Source organism: Penicillium alfredii (genome assembly GCF_028826965.1).
Source record: "Penicillium alfredii strain IBT 34128 chromosome Unknown utg000007l_segment0_segment0, whole genome shotgun sequence".
NCBI classification, from domain to species: Eukaryota; Fungi; Ascomycota; class Eurotiomycetes; order Eurotiales; family Aspergillaceae; genus Penicillium; species Penicillium alfredii.
The window spans coordinates 1,735,213-1,755,735 of NW_026622704.1; the positions used below are offsets into that span (position 1 = coordinate 1,735,213).

A 20,523-nucleotide genomic window follows, 5' to 3' on the forward strand; every position below is an offset into this window, starting at 1 on the left:
GTAGAAGTAAGATCTATGGATTTTAATATAGCTCTAAAATGGCCATAGTTGTAGTAAAGTAGAAGTAAGGACAAGGAACTACAGGCATTATCGTCTGCCTCGGCTTATCGATAAGTGTCTCTCGCGGGGACAAAAAAGTCCCGCCATTCTTGACTTGAGCAAACCAACCTTTGAAAATATCAAGATATACAGACCCAGAACATCTGAGATCGGCGATACAAACACACAAGATTATTTCTGTGTCTGCCACTCTGGGTGTATTATGTCGCCCCCCTCGACTCTCCCTCCCGCCCCAGGTCTGAATGTCATCGCTCTGATCTCGGGCGGGAAGGACTCGCTCTACTCGCTGCTTCATTGCATGCGCAACGGGCATCAGGTGGTTGCATTGGCCAATTTGTATCCGGCACCTAACAATATTCGTCACCCTGCCACACGGCCTGATGAGACCAGCAATACCAAAAACGATGATGATAAAGCGGATGAAAAGGATGAGGAGGATGAGGAGGAAGAAGATATCGACAGCTTCATGTACCAAACAATCGGCCACAGCGTCATCCCGCTCTATGAATCCGCCCTCGAAATCCCGCTCTACCGCGCCCCGATTACCGGCGGCGCGGTCGACACAGCTCGTATCTATCGACACGACGCAGCAGACCAAGCAGCCGAGAGCAGCACCAGCACCAGCACCGGTACCGGTCTTGATGCAGACGAAGACGAAACAGAGGCACTTGTCCCTCTTCTCCGCCGTATCCAAAAAGCCCACCCGGAGGCCAACGCCGTCTCCGCAGGTGCCATCCTCTCCACCTACCAGCGCACCCGCATCGAGAACGTCGCCAGCCGACTGGGTCTCGTCCCGCTAGCCTGGCTCTGGATGTATCCCTCGCTACCTGCACCAGCGGAGCGGAGCAATGATGATCCCAGCGCCGTGGCCGAGGCGGGGTTGCTGGAGGATATGGCGGCGTGTGGGTGCGATGCGCGCGTGATTAAGGTCGCGTCTGGTGGGCTAGATGAGGCCTTTTTGTGGGAGAATGTCTCTGCAAATACTACTGCGGGTGGTGGGCTTGCGCTGCGCAGGCGCATGCTTCAGACTATGGGCCGGTTTGCGGCGCCCGAGGATATTCGGGGTGCGGTGCTGGGCGAGGGCGGCGAGTATGAGACGCTTGCAGTGGATGGGCCTGGGTTTTTGTGGAAAAAGAAAATCGTTGTTGAGGCCAGGGAGCCGAGGTCGGGCGAGGGGGGTGTGGCTTATATGAGATTGAGGCGTGCAAGGTGTCTTCCCAAGGTGTCTGAGGAAGAGGAGAAACAGCAGGTCTTTACGCCGCGGGATGTGAGGCAGCCTGCGTTGCTGGATGCGTCTTTTGCGACAGCTTTGGAGGAGCTGGTTTCTTCTGCGTCGTCGACTCAGAATATTGCAGATCCTCTTGCCAATTTGAGGCTCTCGGCTGACTCTACAGAATCGTCTGAATGGCCTGCTTGCAAGCCGTCCACCCGCAAGTCCGCCATGACGTGGACGGTTTCGAATCTCGCTGCGCCCGAGGCTGGTCCTGGTGCAGGACAGCAGATGCAGGCCATTGCCACGCAAATCATCGAGGCCTTGACAACATACTCTCGTCCTTCTGATGCCGGCCCTCTGTCTACAGACGACATCATCTTCGCTACGTTATTGCTCCGTTCCATGGACGATTTTGTCCTGGTGAACAGGGTCTACGTCTCCCTATTTAAGAAACCCAACCCACCCGCACGAGTCACAATTGCCTGCGGCGACCGACTGCCGTCGGATGTTAAGGTGATGGTTTCACTTGTGGTTGATGACCTTGGCCCGCGAGACCAGCGCCAGGGCCTGCACGTCCAATCCCGGTCATACTGGGCACCGGCCAATATCGGTCCCTATTCGCAGGCCATGTCTATCCCTCTGCACGGAGACAGCAGAGTGGTTTACATTGCCGGTCAGATCCCGTTGGTGCCTGCATCTATGGAAGTGGTGGGTCGAGAATTGCCGTGGTTTGAGGGATATTGTCACCGGGCTGTACTGGCTCTCCAGCATCTCTGGAGGATTGGTGATGCCATGCAGGTGGGCTGGTGGCTGGGCACCGTGGCATTTCTGGCTGGCGAACACGCCGACGTAATGGCTCGTTCGGCATGGCAGCTCTGGGCGAACATGCATGCTCGTTCAGATGACTCAGATGACGAAGACAGCAATGATGAGAGCCCGCAGTTGGATGCCTGGGATATCAAGTACGGACGCCGTGCCGATGAGCTGGCTCCGCGTGCGGTTGCGTCAAGGCTGCCCAAGTTCGCTGTCTTTGATATCACATCTGCCATTTCCGTCCCGCCCTTCCTGGCCGTGCAGGTCTCTGAATTACCCAAGGGTAGTGATATCGAGTGGCAGGGACTGGGGAGTCGATGCGATCAAGCTCGCGTGGATCTGGATCTTCCAGGTGGGAGTATCTCCTCTACCACGGATGGCAGGTACAGCTACACTGCTTTGGAGTTCGATGAGAAGTCTGAAGAACTGGAGATGAGCCTGCAATCAGTGATCCAGACCCATGGCGGTGACTCGAGTCTGTCGCAGGCCGTGCTATACACCACATGCCCTGAGCCCAACGGCTTCTGGCCGGGGCAGGTCGTCCCATGCCTGTCGGTTTGGGGACGAGAAGGGCGACGATTGACGGCGGCAGTGATGCTACATAAAATGGGGTAGAAAGAAGTAAAAGAGATATACAACATGGCAAAAGAAGAAGTGTGTCCCAAGCAGTAGACGGGTGACGTGCACAGTCCACCGACATGTGATAAGCAGAATCCCTTCGTTCTGGAAAGATAACAACATCGCTTTTCCACGTTTTGGCCTAATCAGCTGGAATTCCCATTGCTCCACAAACTCTTCTCCCCTCTCCCCCCAAAACCTCGACATGTCATCCCGCTCAACATAGGACATGGCGCCATGAGTTCGTCGTGGGGCCCGGAGGAACAAGCAGCCACCCCTCGCAGCAGCACGCCTGCCAGCTCCGAACCCATCGAAGATCTGCGACCGTTGACTCGCTCCCCACACCCCTATCACCTCCGCAGCAGACGGCTGGGATCGCAAACTCCCCCCGATTCCAGCGACCGTCTCCACCCGCCCTCCTACTACTCCAGCAAGTCCTCCCGCACCCCTAGCGACAGTGGCACAGAGGCCGACGATGAGAGCACCGGCATCCTCAAGGGTCTCCCGGCCCCGCCATTGCGTCTTCGGAAGGGCCTGCGTCTAGCTGGTAATGGCGCCGTCGACGTCGATCCCTGGTTCCCCACCCTGCAGCCGTGGCCGTCGATTGTGCGGTCAACGCCCCGGGGCTCGCGTCGGAGTTCGGCGGAGGAAGCGGAAGAGGAGGCGGTTGAGGCGCGTCTGAAGCTTAACCGGAAGAGTCGCGTTGAGGTTCTGAGACGGCTTTTGGAGGCTGCGCTTTTGCTGTCTGTGGGTGCTGTGGTTGTGTTGCGGCCTGATGCCCGGTCGTTTGCCTGGGCTTGGAGAAAAGGTAGCGTGGCTGTGGACAAGACTCCCAAGGTTGATAAACTATACTGACAATATGACCAGAGCTCGTTGCGCATGGCCTGCTGGTTATTGGCCTGTATGCTGCCTATCCAGTTGTCCTGCGTGTGTCGAGAAACCGAACCTGGCGCATCTGGCCTTCGAAACGTCCGTTTTTCTCCATCCCTGCTCGATTCGATCCGGCTCCGCTGCTCTATCCAATCTTCATCCCGGTCTTTGTTTCCTTGTCTCTCACGCAACACTACCCGCCATTGATCCTCCCTAATATCCTTCTCGGCCTTTCGTCGCTCCCTGCGCCGGTGATTCCGCTGCGCGACTGGGTCCATGGCTTCAGCATCCCCCATTGGATGGTGACTCTGATTCCAGTTCTGGTCTCAGAGCATCTCTCCCTGGACTATATACTCCCCAAACCACTATCGCTTCGCGGGGTGGATGCGGAAACGTTGCTTCTTCTTTTTCCTTTGCATCAAGCGTTGATACCCACTTTAGACTTTTTGTTGACGACCAGCGTTCTGCCCGCGGAGTTGCAGCTTTTGACGACCGCTTTGACCAATCTTTACCTCTTTGCAGCCTCTCCACAGGCGGAAATCCTCAAAGCCCTGTTGTGGCTCGGTGGCCTGTGTATATTTGTTTCGTGCCGCCATATAATGCGCTGGGAGGTCGCCCTGGCTCGAATTCCCAGCTGGAAGTTTCGCCGTGCTCCCAATGGCTCGCGATCGCTGCGCAAGTTCCTGAACATGATCGACCATCGACTATGTCAAAGATTGAGCGGGACACGTGTGTCCGACGAACCCACATCCGACAGCGACGGGCCCGGTGGCTACTCGGCCCTAAAACCACGCAAAACGAAGACCATGCGTGATCTCCAAGACTTGGATTCGCCTGCAGAACCTGTGTCTGCAGTGGGCCATGTTACCACGGAAGAGATCTTCGAGCAACGTATTCATACTGTGCAGCGCAGGCGACATACTATCTCCACGTTTGAAGAGGTTATTCATGAGGAGAGGGTTCGCACCACGCCTAGTGGCCGGCGCAAGAAGTCTATGGGGCCCGGGCTCGCCTCTTTCCTGTCATTTACTGCAGCCCAAGCGCAGGTCCGCAAATGGGTGTATGCTCTGTACGTCTACGCTGTTTCAGTGGCGATTATCCTCGGACCAATCCGGAAATATGTGGCCGAGCGCGCGCTACAAGGCCAAGATCCGTTCGGTTGGGCTTTGGGGTACTTGCTGGGCAACTTGTCTGCGGTTCGATTCTGGGTTCTCATGATGAATCTCGAGTATTGGATTCAGCTCCCGCCCCGTGCTGATCCGGACATCCCGCATGCCTCCTGCTGGCTGGGATGGGTTGAGCATCTCCGGCAGGCGACATTTGGGCCTGCCAACACCCGTCTTTTGCTCAGTGGATACTGTGTTCTGGTGTTGCTGACAGGGCTGGCCGTGGTGTTCCAGCTTAGCTCTATCGCCGAAGTTGACACACGGCGTAAGGTCTTCCACGGCATGATGGTGTTGATGTTTCTTCCCACCGTCTTCGTGGACCCAACATTCTGTGCTTTGGCATTAGCGCTGGTCCTGTCGATTTTCCTCTTGCTGGATTTGTTCCGTGCCTCTCAGTTGCCCCCGATTTCTCGACCCCTTACCCACTTCTTAGCGCCTTATGTCGACGGTCGTGACCACCGTGGGCCTGTTATCATTTCTCATATCTTCTTGCTGATCGGATGCTCCATCCCGCTCTGGCTGTCGCTGTCGGATCTCCCGCGGTCTACCGAGGGTCCCTGGGCCGACTGGGATGTTCCCACCCGGGACGTGAGCATGGTCAGCGGTGTGATCTGTGTCGGCATGGGCGATGCTGCTGCTTCCTTGGTCGGCCGTCGGTTCGGGCGACTCAAGTGGTTTTGGGGCGGCGGCAAGTCCCTAGAAGGCAGTGTGGCTTTTGCTGCCGCAGTATCCTGTGGGCTGATTTCTGTGCGTGCCTGGCTCGTGCTCGGGGGTTGGTCTGCATCGGGGCCCGGTTCTGCCCCTGCTTCTGGTTTTGATGCGCACTTTTGGCTCTGGACTACCTGCAAGGCTGTTTTGGCGGCAGGGGGCACTAGTGCCACGGAGGCCATTCTCACTGGTTGCAATGACAACGTCGTGGTGCCTATTGTGCTTTGGCTGCTGGTGCGGGGGCTTGGCGTATGAGAGGGGGCAAATCTATCTATAGAAGCTATCTCTTTTGGGTCTGGGATTTTGCTGGCATGATTTTGCCATTTGATGCATTTATGCCCAATTAGAGAATCTATTGCTACTTGCTTTGACAGACAATCTTACTGTTGTATGATAGAGCTCATCTATCGTAAATTCAATAGTGTAAATAGGGGCGATAGCTACCTGGACATTTAGGCAGTAAACTGGTGGCTGCCTGTGGATCGCGCAATCCACTGGCTAAAGATAAGCTCCGATCACGTGGCACCGATTTCGGCCTTATCTAATCGATAAGCACCTGACTGGCATTGTTCACTTGCTTTTCTCTCATGTCTCTCTTCTTACTCTAAGTATTCCCCTGAAATTTTCATTTTTTTTAGACCATTCCCTCCCTTTCTCTCATCCGGCATCATTTTTATATATACATTCCAACCCATCTTTCTGGAATCCTCGACCCCAACGTGCTGTGTCATTTCCCCAGACCCACGCCGCCCTCCTGACCGCCTGGCCCGATCACTGCCGCCTGTCACTCGTTATCGCCCAGGTCACACCCCCCCAGGTCCTTGGGTCCGCCCTCTTCAAGCATCACATCATCCTGCTCTCCCATTAGGCCAGGTCCCATTTGCCTTTTTTTTGCCCCCTCCCTCCCCCAACTCTGGTTCCTTACTTTTATACTCGAGCTTCCTCGACCAGCTCCGTCTTGTCTCCACTCCTACACATACATCATCACTCGCCTCACCGCTTTCATCTGCGTGTTTTGGATATTCTCATCTGAAGCTACCAACCTTGCTAGCTAGAACTGGTCGTCATCACCGTCCGGTCATCTCTTTTGCAGCTTACCCAGCCCGAGTTCGCCGGTTCTGGTGCCACGGCACCGCTGCCAGCCCTCTCCCACACTCGTTCCCCCGGTGGTTCCTTGTCCTTCCAGGCTTCCCGGCAGTTGGCAGCGTCATATTCTCTTCGTTCTCCGCTCCCCTGATGGTCCTCTACCTACGCTGGTTGTCTTACTTGTTGCTGAGGTAGTCGTGGTTGACGGGGTGTGGTAGCTACTGGATTATTCTTTTTCTGTCTTCCGCCCAGGACATACCCTCCCCCCACCGAGAGTGGCTTAGCTAGCCGCCCAGTTGGCAGCCATGGCGTCTCAACACTCACGGCGCTCACGAGAGCCGTCCCGTCCCGAAATGGCCATCGGTCGCTATACTCGCCTTGATGAGATCGGTCGAGGGAGCTTTGCCACGGTCTATCAGGGCGTGCACACGGTGAGTCATGTGTTGCCACAAGCTTGGGATGAATGTTGATGCTAATCGACTTTTTCCCCCACTCTGGCAGAGAACCCGTACCTATGTCGCTATCAAATCTGTCAATATGTCCAAGCTCAACAAAAAGCTCAAGGATAACCTTTCCTCCGAAATCGACATTCTCAAGGGCCTGCATCATCCGCACATTGTCGCCCTGATCGATTGCCATGAGTCAACCTCCCATATTCATCTGGTTATGGAGTACTGCGCTCTAGGAGATCTGTCGCTTTTCATTAAGCGCCGGGATACTCTGGCAGACCATCGATACACTCGGGACATGATTGCCAAGTACCCAAACCCAGCCGGTGGGGCTCTGAATGAAGTTATTGTTAGGCACTTCCTGAAGCAGCTCGCCAGCGCGCTGCATTTCCTTCGAGACCGAAATCTCATTCATCGAGATATCAAACCGCAAAATCTGCTGCTGTGCCCTTCCCCTTCGTCATACCGCAGCGGTGTGGCCCAGGTCATTCCTTACAAGGGCAGTGATGATTCCTACGATCCGATGACAGGTCTGGAGTCCCTTCCAATGCTCAAGATTGCGGATTTTGGCTTTGCCCGGTCTCTTCCCGCAACATCGCTAGCCGAGACTTTGTGTGGTTCCCCGCTGTACATGGCCCCCGAAATCCTTCGGTACGAGAAGTATGACGCCAAGGCCGATTTATGGTCGGTTGGTACTGTGCTCTACGAGATGGTAGTGGGCCGGCCTCCCTTCCGTGCCACAAATCATGTAGAGCTGCTACGGAAGATCGAGAAAGGGGAGGACCGAATCCGATTTCCCGAGGAGAACCCGGCTTCGGATGATATCAAGAAGCTGATCCGCACGCTCTTGAAACGCAACCCCGTGGAGCGGTTAAACTTCCCCGAATATTTTAATAACAATGTCATCAAAGATCCAATTCCTGGATTGATCGCCGATGATGCCCCGCCAGCGCCTCGAAGGCCTTCCGCCGATCTCGGCCCCATATCAGAGTCGTCCCGAGCTCAACCCCGACCGGCTCGACCGGCTCAGATTGATACGAGAAGTCCAAGGGAGTCTCCCTATTCTGCTGAACCCGAGGAAACATCTACATACCCTCGTCGGCCGACTGCGTCGCGGCAGAAGTCTGGGACTCCGCCGGGAGCCGCTCCCATGCGTCGGGTTGGCAGCGCGGACCGGCCTCCGTCCAGTGCAGCTAAAGAGCAAACACGGGGTGCTACTCCCCCACAACGGCCCAGTGCAATTAGCCATGCGACTGCCCCGGGACGTCAAGAACTGGTAGATCGCTATGCGACTACGGCGGCGATGGAGCGGCAGAGAAGTCGAAATACTTACTCTGGTTCTTCAAGGGCCGAAGAACCCTCCAACCGTGCTAGAGAGGAGCAAGACCGTGCTGCTCAGGAAGTGGCATTCGAGCGCGATTATGTTGTCGTGGAGAAGCGCGCGGTGGAGGTCAACGCTTTCGCAGACGAACTGGCTCATAGTCCCCGTATCCAAGGCGGCTTCGCTCGACCAGGCCAGGCTGGCACTGTGTCTCGTCGTGCGACTACGCAGGGTGTGCCGACTGTCCCAGCGACGTCTCCGCATGTCAACACTACCAAAGCCATCCGGGTCGTGTCGGGTCGTGCCCGGGCAGACTCATCACATCAGCGTCAACACTCCTACGAGCGACGCTACGGACAGAGTCCTACATCAGCGACGTCAGCCATTTCTAAGGCACTCAACATGGCCAGCGGCCGTTTGTTTGGCATGGGCTTCTCGCCTCCGATGGCTATCACCAAAGGTGGGCGGTCTCCGCCTTTGGCCTACAATCCTTTTCCTGTCTACCCGGCCACACAGGCAAGTCTGATGATTACGGGGGATGGAGCCAAGACCAACGTGGTCTACGATGAAGATTGCAAGACTGTTCAAGTGATCGAGGAATGCGCCACTCGGAGTGATGTCGTTTTCGGGTTCGCCGAGGTCAAATACAAGCAGCTTATCCCGCTGGCGCCTTCGGCACAAACCGACCCGGCTGCGAGACCCAGCCCTTCCGCTGAGCCCAATTGCAGTGATTCCACTGATGAAGGGCTCACCGTTGATGCGATCGTCACTTTATCCGAGGAGGCTCTGGTCTTATACGTCAAAGCTTTGTCTTTACTGGCCAAGTCCATGGACATTGCCGGGGCTTGGTGGTCGCGCAAGAACCGCGAGGAAATCTATGGAGAATCCCCGTCCAGCCGGACTGACGGAGGAACCAGTGCTCTTGCCGGGACGCGGATCAATCACGTCGTGCAATGGGTCCGGAGTCGGTTTAACGAGGTTCTGGAGAAGGCGGAGTTTGTGCGCCTGAAACTCATCGAGGGACAGAAGCGTCTTCCTCCGGATCATCCCAGCCACCCAGACAACCACTCAGTTGGCTCTACTGCTGGCTCCAGCACGGCTGATGTCGTGGTGAGCCCGGGAGTCACCGCCGAGAAATTGATGTACGACCGCGCGCTCGAGATGAGCCGCGCTGCAGCCATCAACGAACTGACGGGCGAGGATCTTGCCGGGTGTGAGATTGCGTATATTACTGCTATCCGGATGCTGGAGGCCGTCCTCGAGGATGATGGGCTGCGGTCAGTGCCTGGTAGTGGGGGTGACCGGCAATCCGCCTCGCAGACAGCCGACAAGGCGGTGCTGGATGAGCTGCAGGCGGAGGACCGGCAGGTGGTGGTGAAATGTGAGTTTCTTCGGATTTGTCCCCTTGCCATGATAACAAAAGGCTAATTTATTATAAAGTGGTGTCCAGCATGCGTGGTCGACTGGCGGCTCTTCGGAAGAAGCTGGCCCTCATCACGAAGCGCTCGTCTGCGCCAACACCCCCGATGGGCAGCACGGGCCGCGTGCCGCCATCCAACATGGGCCCCGTCACACAGGCGATGGGCGCAACATCGCCTCGGTGAACACCCCGATTTCTGTTATGATTTTGATTTGCACCGTGGTCCATTCTATATAAGTGTGCCGCGCGGGATCTTCGCGTTGATTTTTCTTCTTTTCTTTTCGTGTTTATTTCTTTTCTTGTTCACATTAATGACTTGCCATATATCCCACAGCACGAGTCGGGGGAGTTCAGTTTTGTTCTGATTTCCTTTTTTCTTTTCTATTTCTTCAGTCGCTTTGACTGGCGTTTGACCTGGGATCACGGTATACAGATTGGCACCTCATTGTCGAATTGAATCGGGTTTGCACACTGGGTCAAGGGAGTTTTGGGTGCGTCGTTGCAGATACTGGCCAGATGAGATGTATTGTACATAGATAATTTGAGGAATTTCCTAAGGGTGAATATTGCTTCTATATCTGCGACTTGCTTTGTAGAAATAGGCCGGTTTTGCTCTAGATCCGACTAGATGAGACAGATCTGACGCCATCGAAGCCAGCTGACTACTACCTATACATACTGTACATATGGACAGCATGGGATTGTCTCGACCAGTTTTTGAAGCTTGAAGCCTCGCTAAGTGGAGAGAGGCCGCGGTCCTAAGAGATGGCGTGATCGGTTTTGATGTGTCAGGGCTTCATTTGGTCCTTGGACTCGCAGGAGCTGCCTCCTCTTCGCCGAGATTCCAGCTGAAGCTTGAGTATCCACTCTCTTGGCGAGAGTGTAGGGTTCTGTTCAATGAAGATATTGATATGTTGATATCCTCCACATTTTAGCCTCTCCAGCTTTTTGTTTATAGATTAGGTCCCCCTTTTCGGTAATTAATTCTTTCTTTCTCTCGTTTTTTTTTTTTTTTTTTTTTTTTTATTGTTTTTGTTTCATTGAGCACTCCAGCCGCAGGATCCGCTGTATTCTCTCAATCTTCATGGGGTGTTCGGTCTCGCCGATGTTGAGGCTTTCTGGGCAGGCAATGGCGCCATTGTGGGCTGCTTAGCAGCCTTTTGTGGTTGCATTGGGTTCTTTTTCTGGCCTTTCTTTCTCTCTTTTTAATTCCATTCCACTCATTCTATATTTCCATTTTTCACGTCCGTGCGAGAGAAATCAATTTGCCGATAGACCGAACTATATAACTCGGCCTGGTAGCCGTAAGCCGGTGTGACCTTCTCGAATCCTTCCATCCGGCGGATCAAGCAACAACCCAGTCACCTCATAGCCATTCAATGAGTCGATACCCGCTGACCAGGGAAGTCTGAGTGGCAAAAGGGGTAATAACAAACTCCTTGGCCTCGTCTTATGAAGTAGTATTCCGCCCAGGCGCAAGCGCATATTGCACCTTATTTAGCGCCAGCACACCATCCCTCTAGATTCGCCGCTGGTAACCGTCGCCATCACCCATTTCACACTTGGATATTGCATAATATAAATAAATAAATCATGGCCGGCGACCATCGCGTGGGTGGTCGTCCTTCATCGTCAGCATCAGCAGCAGCAGAATCAACCTCGTCTCTATTGCGACCCAGTATGGCTGGTTCTGTTGACGTAGTAGCCATCGAGTCTGGCTCCGACAAGACGCCAGTGGCTAAGGCCAAACCCGCCGAGGATGGACCTCGGCGAGCGGATGGGATCTCGCAGTTATGTATGTGCGGGACGATGCATACCCTCCCTCATACTAGGGAGATTTGAATGTTCTAATCATCTGCCCTTTTGTGGTATATATAGATGAGGGAAATGTCTTCGAAGCATCACCCGATAACCGTCGCCAGATCGGCGTGTTCAGCGCCGCGCTGTTGATCTTTAACCGGGTCATTGGCACTGGTATTTTCGCTACGCCGGCTACCATCCTGGAGTTGTCTGGCAGCGTTGGTCTTTCATTGTTTATGTGGGTGATTGGGACAGCCATCGCATTGGCTGGTACAGCAGTATATCTGGAATGGGGCACTGCCATCCCGAGGTATGTTCACAAAGACCCCCCGGTATATAATTTGAAAAAACACTTGGAACACGCAAAGCTTTTAAGAAGAAGAAGAAGAAGAGGAAGAAGAAGAGTATCTAACAGGGTTCAACCAGAAACGGCGGCGAAAAGAACTATCTGGAGTATGTCTACAAAAAGCCCAAGTTCTTGGCCACAGCCATGTTCGCCGCCTATGCCTTCCTGCTCGGCTGGGCTGCCAGCAACAGCGTCATCTTCGGCCAATACATCCTCAACGCCGCGGACGTCGAGGTCGGACGCTGGAACCAGCGTGGCATCGGGCTGGCGTGTCTGACCGCGGCGTTCCTTATACACTCCACGGCTCTCAAATGGGGTCTTCGGCTGTCGAACCTGCTGGGTGTCGTCAAGCTCATTATTATCGTGTTCATTGTTGTTTCTGGCTGGGTTGCTCTGGCGGGTCATACCAAGATCGAGACACCGCATAACTTCACCAATGCCTTTGAGGGCACCAAGGGTAGTGGGTACAGCATTGTTATGGCGCTGTATAATGTGATCTGGTCGTTTATTGGCTACTCGAATGCCAATTATGTGAGTTGGAGTGACGACACCCCACACTATATCTTCTAATCTTTTGTTCTAGGTTTTGAGCGAGACGAGGAACCCAGTCCGTACCTTGAAGATTGCGGCGCCGGTGGCTATTGGTTCCGTTGGCGTTTTGTACATGCTTGTCAATATCGCCTATTTCGCCGCCGTTCCCAAGCAGCAGATGCTTGAGTCTGGCTCTGTCGTGGCTGCAACCTTCTTTGGGAATATGTTCGGCAAGAAGGCTGAGAAGGTCATGTCGGTCTTTGTGGCGCTGTCGGCATTTGGAAATGTGTTGTCTGTGCTGTTCTCCCAGGGTCGTAGTACGTTTTCCCCTTCGTTCTTAACCAGCGCTTGCTTGTGTTTCGACAGCTAATATTTGGAATGTACAGTTGTCCAGGAACTCGGCCGCGAAGGCGTATTGCCCTTCTCGAAGATCTGGGCTAGCAACTGGCCCTTCCACTCGCCGGCGGCCGGCCTGTTCGAGCACTACATTGTCTCGGTGATTATCATGCTGGCGCCTCCTCCGGGCGACGCATACAACTTCCTCCTCAAGTATGTGGCTATTTTCTTTCATCACTAGCGACTGGAACTAACCAACTGCTCAGTCTCATCTCTTACCCTCTCTCTATCATCAACGCCTTCGTGTCCATCGGCCTCATCCACATCTACCTCACCAAAGACAAGAATTTCCCAAACTGGTCGCCCGGTATTCGTGCCACATTGCCTGTCGCCGTTTTCTTCCTGCTGTCGAATCTGTACCTGGTGGTGGCGCCGTACGTGCCCCCGAGCGCGGGCCAAAGTGTCTACAAAGAGTTGCCCTACTACCTGCACTGCGTGGTGGCTCTGGGGCTATTTGCTCTGGGTGCCCTGTATTACGTTGTCTGGGCGGTATTGTTGCCTTGGCTCGGTGGGTATGTGCTGGTCAAAGAATCGGTGGTGGATGCTGATGGATGGTCGCGGAGTGTTTTTACGCATCTACCGTTGGCTGGGGAGCAGTCGTAGACATTTGAGTTCTATATTTAGCAGGGTAATTGGATAAGACGTGAGAATAGACATTCATGAGTTTAGACGAGAGAAAAAAGCTTCAGAAATGGGAATGGCTGCTGTAGATAGGAAGGCACTTCGAATGTGATATCCCACTGAGCACGTTCTGTAGCAGCAGCAATAGTAAGCTCCATAAACTGATTCTGCGGCGATAGAGCCACAAACTAGCCACAGGGAGCTTACAGCTACTACCATAGCACTTGGTGTTGGTTGGAGTCTGTCCCAGTCCTCTATGGAAGCCCACCCACAGAGTGCACTCGGCTCTGATGGACCCCTCAAACTGGCTGGAGCATAGTCTGGCAAGAGAAAACAGCAGGTGCTGTTCAACAGTCATTTGCCACAGGAGGAGGCATGCGCTGGGAGAACTTGCGTGAGATGAAAGAAGGAAGGACGTGAAGAGAGCGATGAAAGAAAAGGATCCTGTCCCGCGACTCACCGCCTGCCCCTTCGGATCGACCGCTTTGGACTGTTTTTTCCCCCCGAGTTTCGCATTGTTCGAGTTTGTCGGCGCCATTGTATGATATTTGTGTATAATTAGTGGTGTTGGTCTTTTTTGTTTGATTGATTGCTTTTTTTTTCCTCTCTTCCTTTCCCCTCTCGTTCTTTGTCTCCCATCCCCGGGGTCCGAGCCAATGCGTCGCTTCTCATCTCGGGTGCTTCAAGCCCGTCCACCGCTTCTCTCCGCCAGAGCTCCCCTCCTCCCCCTCTTCCGTTCCCTTCGCGCTCCTACCAAAACCATCCGTCCTCCCTCGCCCTTTTCCTACTCCCCCACACGCTTTTGTTCCTACCGAATGTGTCGCTCTCGCCGTGACGGACCCTCCGGTTCGACCAACACCCCGAGCCGTGAGGTCTTGCCCACCAATGTCAAGCCGGTGCACTATGACCTCACTCTCGAGCCGAACTTTGACAACTTCACCTACGATGGAACCGTCGTGATTGAGTATGATTCCCTTCCTCTATCTATAGCTCCAAGCAGCTTCTCACAGGCGCATATAGCTTGCAGGTGGCCGAGGATACCAATTTCGTTTCCCTTAACTCCCACGAGATCGACATCCACAGCGCGGTGGTCTCTGCCAAGGGCTCGGTGATAGAGTCCAAGCCGGAGATTTCTTTGAACAAAGATGAGCAGACGGCAACCATCAAGTTCAGCCAGGCCCTTGCCGCGGGGTCCGATGCCCAGCTGAAACTCACCTTCACCGGTACACTCAATGACCAGATGGCCGGCTTCTACCGCTCCTCGTACCAGCAGAATGGCGAAACCAAATACATTGCCTCGTCGCAGATGGAGCCCACGGATGCCCGCAGAGCTTTCCCCTGCTTCGACGAGCCCGCGCTGAAGGCCAAGTTCACCGTGACCCTGGTTGCCGATAAGAGCATGACCTGTCTGGGCAACATGGACGTTGCCTCCGAGACCGATGTTCAGGGCGGTGCGAAGAAGGCAGTTAAGTTCAACACCTCGCCTCTCATGTCTACCTATCTCGTTGCGTTCATTGTTGGTCACCTCAATCACATCGAAACCACCAACTTCCGCGTGCCCATCCGCGTCTACGCTACACCTGACCAGGATATCGAGCATGGCCGCTTCTCGCTGGAGCTTGCGGCCAAGACTCTGGCTTTCTACGAGAAGGCCTTTGACAGCGAGTTCCCGCTGCCGAAGATGGACATGGTGGCCGTTCCCGATTTTAGTGCCGGTGCCATGGAGAACTGGGGTCTGATCACTTACCGGATCGTGGATGTGCTGCTGGATGAAAAGACCAGCGGTGCTTCGCGTAAGGAGCGCATCGCCGAGACGGTTCAGCACGAGCTGGCCCACCAGTGGTTCGGTAATCTGGTCACCATGGACTTCTGGGACGGTCTGTGGCTCAACGAGGGTTTCGCGACGTGGATGTCGTGGTACTCGTGCAACGCCTTCTACCCGGAGTGGAAGGTCTGGCAGACCTATGTCATCGACAGCTTGCAGGGTGCTCTCTCGCTCGACTCGCTGCGTAGCAGTCACCCGATTGAGGTCCCTGTCCAGCGGGCTGATGACATCAACCAGATTTTCGATGCCATCTCCTACTCCAAGGGCTCATCGGTGCTGCGCATGATCTCCAAGTATCTGGGCGAGGATGTGTTCCTGCAGGGTATTCGCAACTACCTCCGGAAGCACGCCTACGGGAATACCCAGACTGGTGATCTGTGGGCTGCGCTGGCCGACGTCAGCGGCAAGCCCGTCCAGACGGTCATGGACATCTGGACAAAGAATGTCGGTTTCCCTGTCATCAGTGTGACAGAGAACGCTGCTTCGTCTTCTATTCAACTGAAGCAGAACCGCTTCCTTCGTACGGGCGACGTGCGTCCGGAGGAGGATACCACTCTTTATCCCGTCATCTTGGGCCTGCGCACCAAGGAAGGCGTAAATGAGGGTGTCATGCTGACCGAGCGCGAGAAGGAATTCCAGGTTCCTGATCTGGATTTCTACAAGCTCAACGCGGACCACTCGAGCATCTACCGTACCTCGTACACACCTGAGCGCCTTAAGAAGTTGGGCGAAGCCGCCAAGGAGGGCCATCTGACCGTGGAAGACCGCGCAGGCATGATCGCTGATTCGGGTGCTCTGGCTGCCTCGGGCTATCAGCGCACGTCAGGACTGCTCTCTTTGGTGCAGGGCCTTGACGCTGAGTCTGAGTTTGTTGTTTGGAATGAGATGCTGACTCGCATTGGCACCTTGCGTGCCGCCTGGATGTTCGAAGACGGCCAGACCAAGGATGCACTCAAGGCCTTCCACCGCTCGCTCGTGTCCGCAAAGGCGCATGAGCTGGGCTGGGAGTTCTCTGAGAATGATGGCCACGTTTTGCAGCAGTTCAAGGCTCTCATGTTTGGCTCTGCGGGTTCGGCCGGAGACCCGGTGATCGTCAAGGCGGCCCAGGACATGTTCGAGCGTTTTGCGGCTGGAGACATTGCCGCCATCCACCCAAACATCCGCGGCAGTGTCTTCAACATCGTTCTCAAGAATGGCGGCGCCAAGGAGTACGACATTGTGCTCGGCCGTTTCCGCAGCGCCCCTACCTCGGACGAGAAGACTACCGCGCTGCGCTGCCTCGGTGTCGCCGAGGACCCAGCCCTCATCCAGCGCACCCTAAACCTCGCCTTGAGCGACGAGGTCAAGAACCAGGATATCTACATGCCCCTCGGTGGCCTCGGCCGCCACCCGGAGGGTATCAAGGCTCGCTGGGCTTGGATGCAGAGCAACTGGGATACGCTTGACAAGAGCCTGTCGGCCGCTTTGAGTATTCTCAGCGCTGTTGTGCAGCTCACTACGGCCAGCTTCTCTTCGGACGCACAGTTGAAGGAGGTCCAGGACTTCTTCGCTACCAAGGACACCAAGGTAGGCTCTTTCTTACCTCTTCCCCTTCCCCTCTACCCCTCGTTATGTACCATTTCTGACCCGACTTTTGCTTGCAGGGCTTCGACCGTGCTCTTTCACAAAGCCAAGATGCCATTCGCGCCAAGATCAACTGGCTCCAGCGTGACCGCGCCGATGTCGAGACGTGGTTGAGCAACAACCGCTACCTCCAGAGCAAGCTGTAATTCGCCGAACCGGTGGCTGTGTGATGTTTTTATCCTATGTTGTATCGCATTCAACGGTTTTCTCGGGCTTTTCTGTATCTTTTGAACCTACATCACTCCCATCCTATGTCCTGGTGACACAGCCCTATCTAACATTTGGGGTTTACCTTGACTCTCCTTCTACTCTCCCTCACTGGCAATAGACCTAGTTTACCATTAGAGGTAGATTCAATCTGTTCCTTGGTTGGTAGAGCTCTCTGCAGTTAATATCTTTCTACACGTATCCCAATGACTTATCCCACATCGAGACGAAGGATAATTCATAAGAGTGCATATAATACTCTACGAAGAAAAACATATGGACACAGTTCGAAAGCCTAAGAAGTAAATGGTATCGATGGAGAAAGATAATACAAAACAAAAGAAGAAACGCCTAGCCCAAGCCCCAACCTGAGTTCATTCATGCCCATCCTCCTTTGCCTCCGAACCCAGAACTGTCCTCGATCTTCTTCGTGCCCGGGCCACGGGAGGGTTTGGACTGGGCGGCTTCGTGCTTGCGCAATTCCTCGGGGACGCGGGAGATGGGGGATTTCATGAGCATTTGTTTGAGGTCGTACCTGTAGACGAAGATTAGCACCATCCATATCACAAAGCCAAGAAAAAAAGGGGAAGAGGGAGATAGGGGATAGAGAGTAGAAAACATACATGACATCAGAATCCTCGCTGCCCAAGAATGTAATCGAGACACCACTCTTGCCGGCACGACCGGTACGACCGATACGGTGGGTGTAGCTCTCGATGGAGGAAGCCATGTTGAAGTTGACGACGAGCGACACGTCGGGGACATCGATACCTCGACCGGCAAGGTCAGTAGCGACCAGGACGTCGGTGGCGCCGCTGCGGACCGAGCCGAGCGCGGCCTCACGCTGTTCCTGGGTCTTAGAGCCGTGCAATGTAACAGACGAGAAGCCCATTTGCTTGATCTCGCGGGCGATGGCGTCGCAGTTGCGCTTGATGTTGACGAAGACGATGATCGGGGGCCGGAAGTCGCCTGACGAGAGGATATCGGCGAGTCGCTTTTTGCGCTTGTCTTCGCCGGCAACCATCTCGACGCGCTGCTCGACCGTGTCAACGGCCTCGCCGGCGCTGCCGATCGTGATGATGGCCGGGCGGCGGAGATATTTGCGGGCGATGCGCTCGACGGCCGCTGGCATGGTTGCTGTATACATCATGGTCTGTCGGTAGCGGTCGCGGCCGCCGAGGTGCTGGCTCATGACGCGCGAATTTTCGGCTTCTTCGGTGTCGGGCTTTTCGTTGGCGACGGGGAGTGCGTCAAGGATTTTGTTGACGGGCTCTTCGAAGCCGAGGTCGATCATGCGGTCTGCTTCGTCCATGATCACGTAGCAGCATTGACTGAGCACCAGCATGCGGCGCTCAATGCAATCCACTAGACGACCGGGGGTCGCAATGATGATCTCCGCGCCATCACGTAGACTGAATGCTTGCTCTTCGATTGAATGACCACCGACAATACTGACAACGTTGAAACCGAGCGGCTGCGTGAATTTCTTGGCTTCGATCTCGATCTGCTGTGCCAGTTCACGGGTGGGCGCGAGAACGATAGCGTAAGGCCCGTCGTTTTTGCGCCACTCGAACTCGTCGAGCCGGGGCAGCTCTGAGATGTACACCAGAAGCGGGAGCAGGAACGCCGCAGTCTTACCGGAACCTGTAACGGCGACACCGATAAGATCGCGCGACTGCATGGCAATCGGTACCGCGGCACGTTGAATTGGAGTTGGCTCCTTGTATCCGACGCGGTCAATAAGCTCCAGCAAGCGTTTCGGCAGCTGGCTTTCCTCCCAAGAGCGCATTGGGTTCGGCACGCTGCCACCCTTGGTACTGATATTGAAATCTTCCTTGAAAATGCGCCAGTCCCGCTCGCGCATGTGGTCCAGCCGCTTCTCGCTCCAATGCTTGTCGAGCTGGTTGCGAGTGCTGTCTTCACGGCGCCGCCGCTCCATCTCCAAAATCTCCTTAGCACGCAACCCACCTGCTTCGTGATCCTGAGTTTCGAGAGCCTGCGCATATTTACGCGCCACGTTGTCAGCGACATCTTCTCCAAAGCCTGCCAGGCGGCCCCGTCCAAAGAAGTGTGCCTCGTGTCGGTGTTGGTACAGAGGATTATAGTCGCCGCTGGTGTCTTCCTCAGCATTCCACTCAAAATTAAATTTGCGGTCCGTTGTTCGCTTCCGTTTTTTCTTCGCAGAGAAGTTCGACGTCTGGTCCGCTCCCATGTACCGTTGTTTGACTAAGGCAGCTTGTGCTGCCGTTTCGTCCTCCTCAGCAAGCCGTTTCTCGCTCTTAGAATCCTTCAGACCAAAAGACATTGCCTTGGGTGGTGGGGGCGGCGCCAGGTCCTGGTTCCGGGTCGATTGTCCATTTGCGTTGCGCTTGGCACCTGGCCCCGTCGAGAGTTCGCCGCGCATCGCTCGGGGACCAGTAGGCACGTTCCGATCATTCGAATCTCCTTGTCTCCGAGCGGGGGCCTCAGCTGCCAGATCATTGCGCTCGGCGCCGTTCGCGCGCGCTTTTGCTTGTCGCTCCGCCTCCACTTCCTTGGTACGTTTCTCCAGTGCAAGCTTTTCACGTTGAGCCTTTGACAAGAATTTCGGCTATCACACAGAAAATCAGATATTAGTCACTTTCCACTAAGCTTCCCCCGGCACATTCATCGCCTTGAGTGGCTAGACAAGACATACCTTGGCCGCCGCCGCATCGGCCTCTTTCTTCTTCCGGATCAACTCCTCCACACTCAGCGGAGTAGCGGCCGGACGTTTCGCACCCCACCCAGCTTTCTTTTTCTTCGTCGATTCCACGGGAGGAGGAGGAGGCACATCGTCCGGGGGAGGTGGAGGAGCCACAGCTTCTGGCGGCGGTGGCGGAGCGCCCGATTCCTCGGGAGGAGGAGGCGGTGGAGTGGGTGGACGCTCGGCAGGAGGGAGAGGAGGCCCCTCGGAGCCGTTAGTGTCTATTCCATCCATCGCCATTGGGGTATAGGCGCGAAACAATGGCTGGAACGTATCTCAGGCGGTGCGAAGATCGAGCGGCGAGACGAGCCGGCGCATCGAATTTCTACGGCAGACCGAACCCCCCAAACGCGAAGTCACGTGCTTGGATCGAATATCTTACATGATCGAAGTCGTGCTGCAATCAATTTCATTGCGAGCGAGAACAAACCAGTAGAATACAACGGATCCGATGGGATCCAGAATCGTTCCGCACAGGCCCGAGAGAAAACAAAAAACACGACTGTCCCTTTGCCCCTCAAATCGCTAACAACCCTGCAAGAGAAAGAATGCCCAGTGTGGGCAACATCATGATGCTACAGAAACAAACTCACCTGCCCACCCTGGTAGATCAGACAATAAAACAGTAAGCGGAGAAAAGAAAAGGAAGAAGAAAGGGGCAAGGTGCAGCAGACGGGACCGTTCATGAAAGACGTATCCAGAGCTGCCGCCATTGGCCAATGTTG

General features: G+C 54.9%; 5 protein-coding genes across 5 annotated transcripts; 4 read left to right on the forward strand and 1 right to left on the reverse strand.

Annotated features, from left to right (window-relative positions):
* Positions 1-262: 262 nt before the first annotated feature.
* On the forward strand, positions 263-5,703 carry NUU61_005298 (putative phosphatidate cytidylyltransferase; the record flags this gene model as incomplete). The annotated part of the gene is made up of 3 exons (XM_056655880.1): positions 263-2,697; positions 2,947-3,512; positions 3,572-5,703. The coding sequence occupies 3 exons, from the start codon at positions 263-265 to the stop codon at positions 5,701-5,703; spliced, it is 5,133 nt and encodes a 1,710-aa protein (XP_056511493.1).
* A 1,136-nt stretch (positions 5,704-6,839) lies between these two features.
* On the forward strand, positions 6,840-9,908 carry atg1 (serine/threonine protein kinase ATG1; the record flags this gene model as incomplete). The annotated part of the gene is made up of 3 exons (XM_056655881.1): positions 6,840-6,965; positions 7,036-9,685; positions 9,745-9,908. 3 exons carry the CDS (start codon positions 6,840-6,842, stop codon positions 9,906-9,908), a joined length of 2,940 nt encoding a protein of 979 aa, XP_056511494.1.
* A 1,496-nt stretch (positions 9,909-11,404) lies between these two features.
* Positions 11,405-13,400, forward strand: NUU61_005300 (high affinity methionine permease; the record flags this gene model as incomplete). Its single annotated transcript, XM_056655882.1, has 6 exons — positions 11,405-11,519; positions 11,603-11,834; positions 11,951-12,401; positions 12,454-12,718; positions 12,788-12,950; positions 13,004-13,400. 6 exons carry the CDS (start codon positions 11,405-11,407, stop codon positions 13,398-13,400), a joined length of 1,623 nt encoding a protein of 540 aa, XP_056511495.1.
* A 674-nt stretch (positions 13,401-14,074) lies between these two features.
* Positions 14,075-17,012, forward strand: NUU61_005301 (M1 family metallopeptidase; the record flags this gene model as incomplete). Its single annotated transcript, XM_056655883.1, has 3 exons — positions 14,075-14,382; positions 14,439-16,809; positions 16,887-17,012. 3 exons carry the CDS (start codon positions 14,075-14,077, stop codon positions 17,010-17,012), a joined length of 2,805 nt encoding a protein of 934 aa, XP_056511496.1.
* A 439-nt stretch (positions 17,013-17,451) lies between these two features.
* On the reverse strand, positions 17,452-20,038 carry prp28 (mRNA splicing protein PRP28; the record flags this gene model as incomplete). The annotated part of the gene is made up of 3 exons (XM_056655884.1): positions 17,452-17,608; positions 17,697-19,663; positions 19,751-20,038. 3 exons carry the CDS (start codon positions 20,036-20,038, stop codon positions 17,452-17,454), a joined length of 2,412 nt encoding a protein of 803 aa, XP_056511497.1.
* Positions 20,039-20,523: the final 485 nt, after the last annotated feature.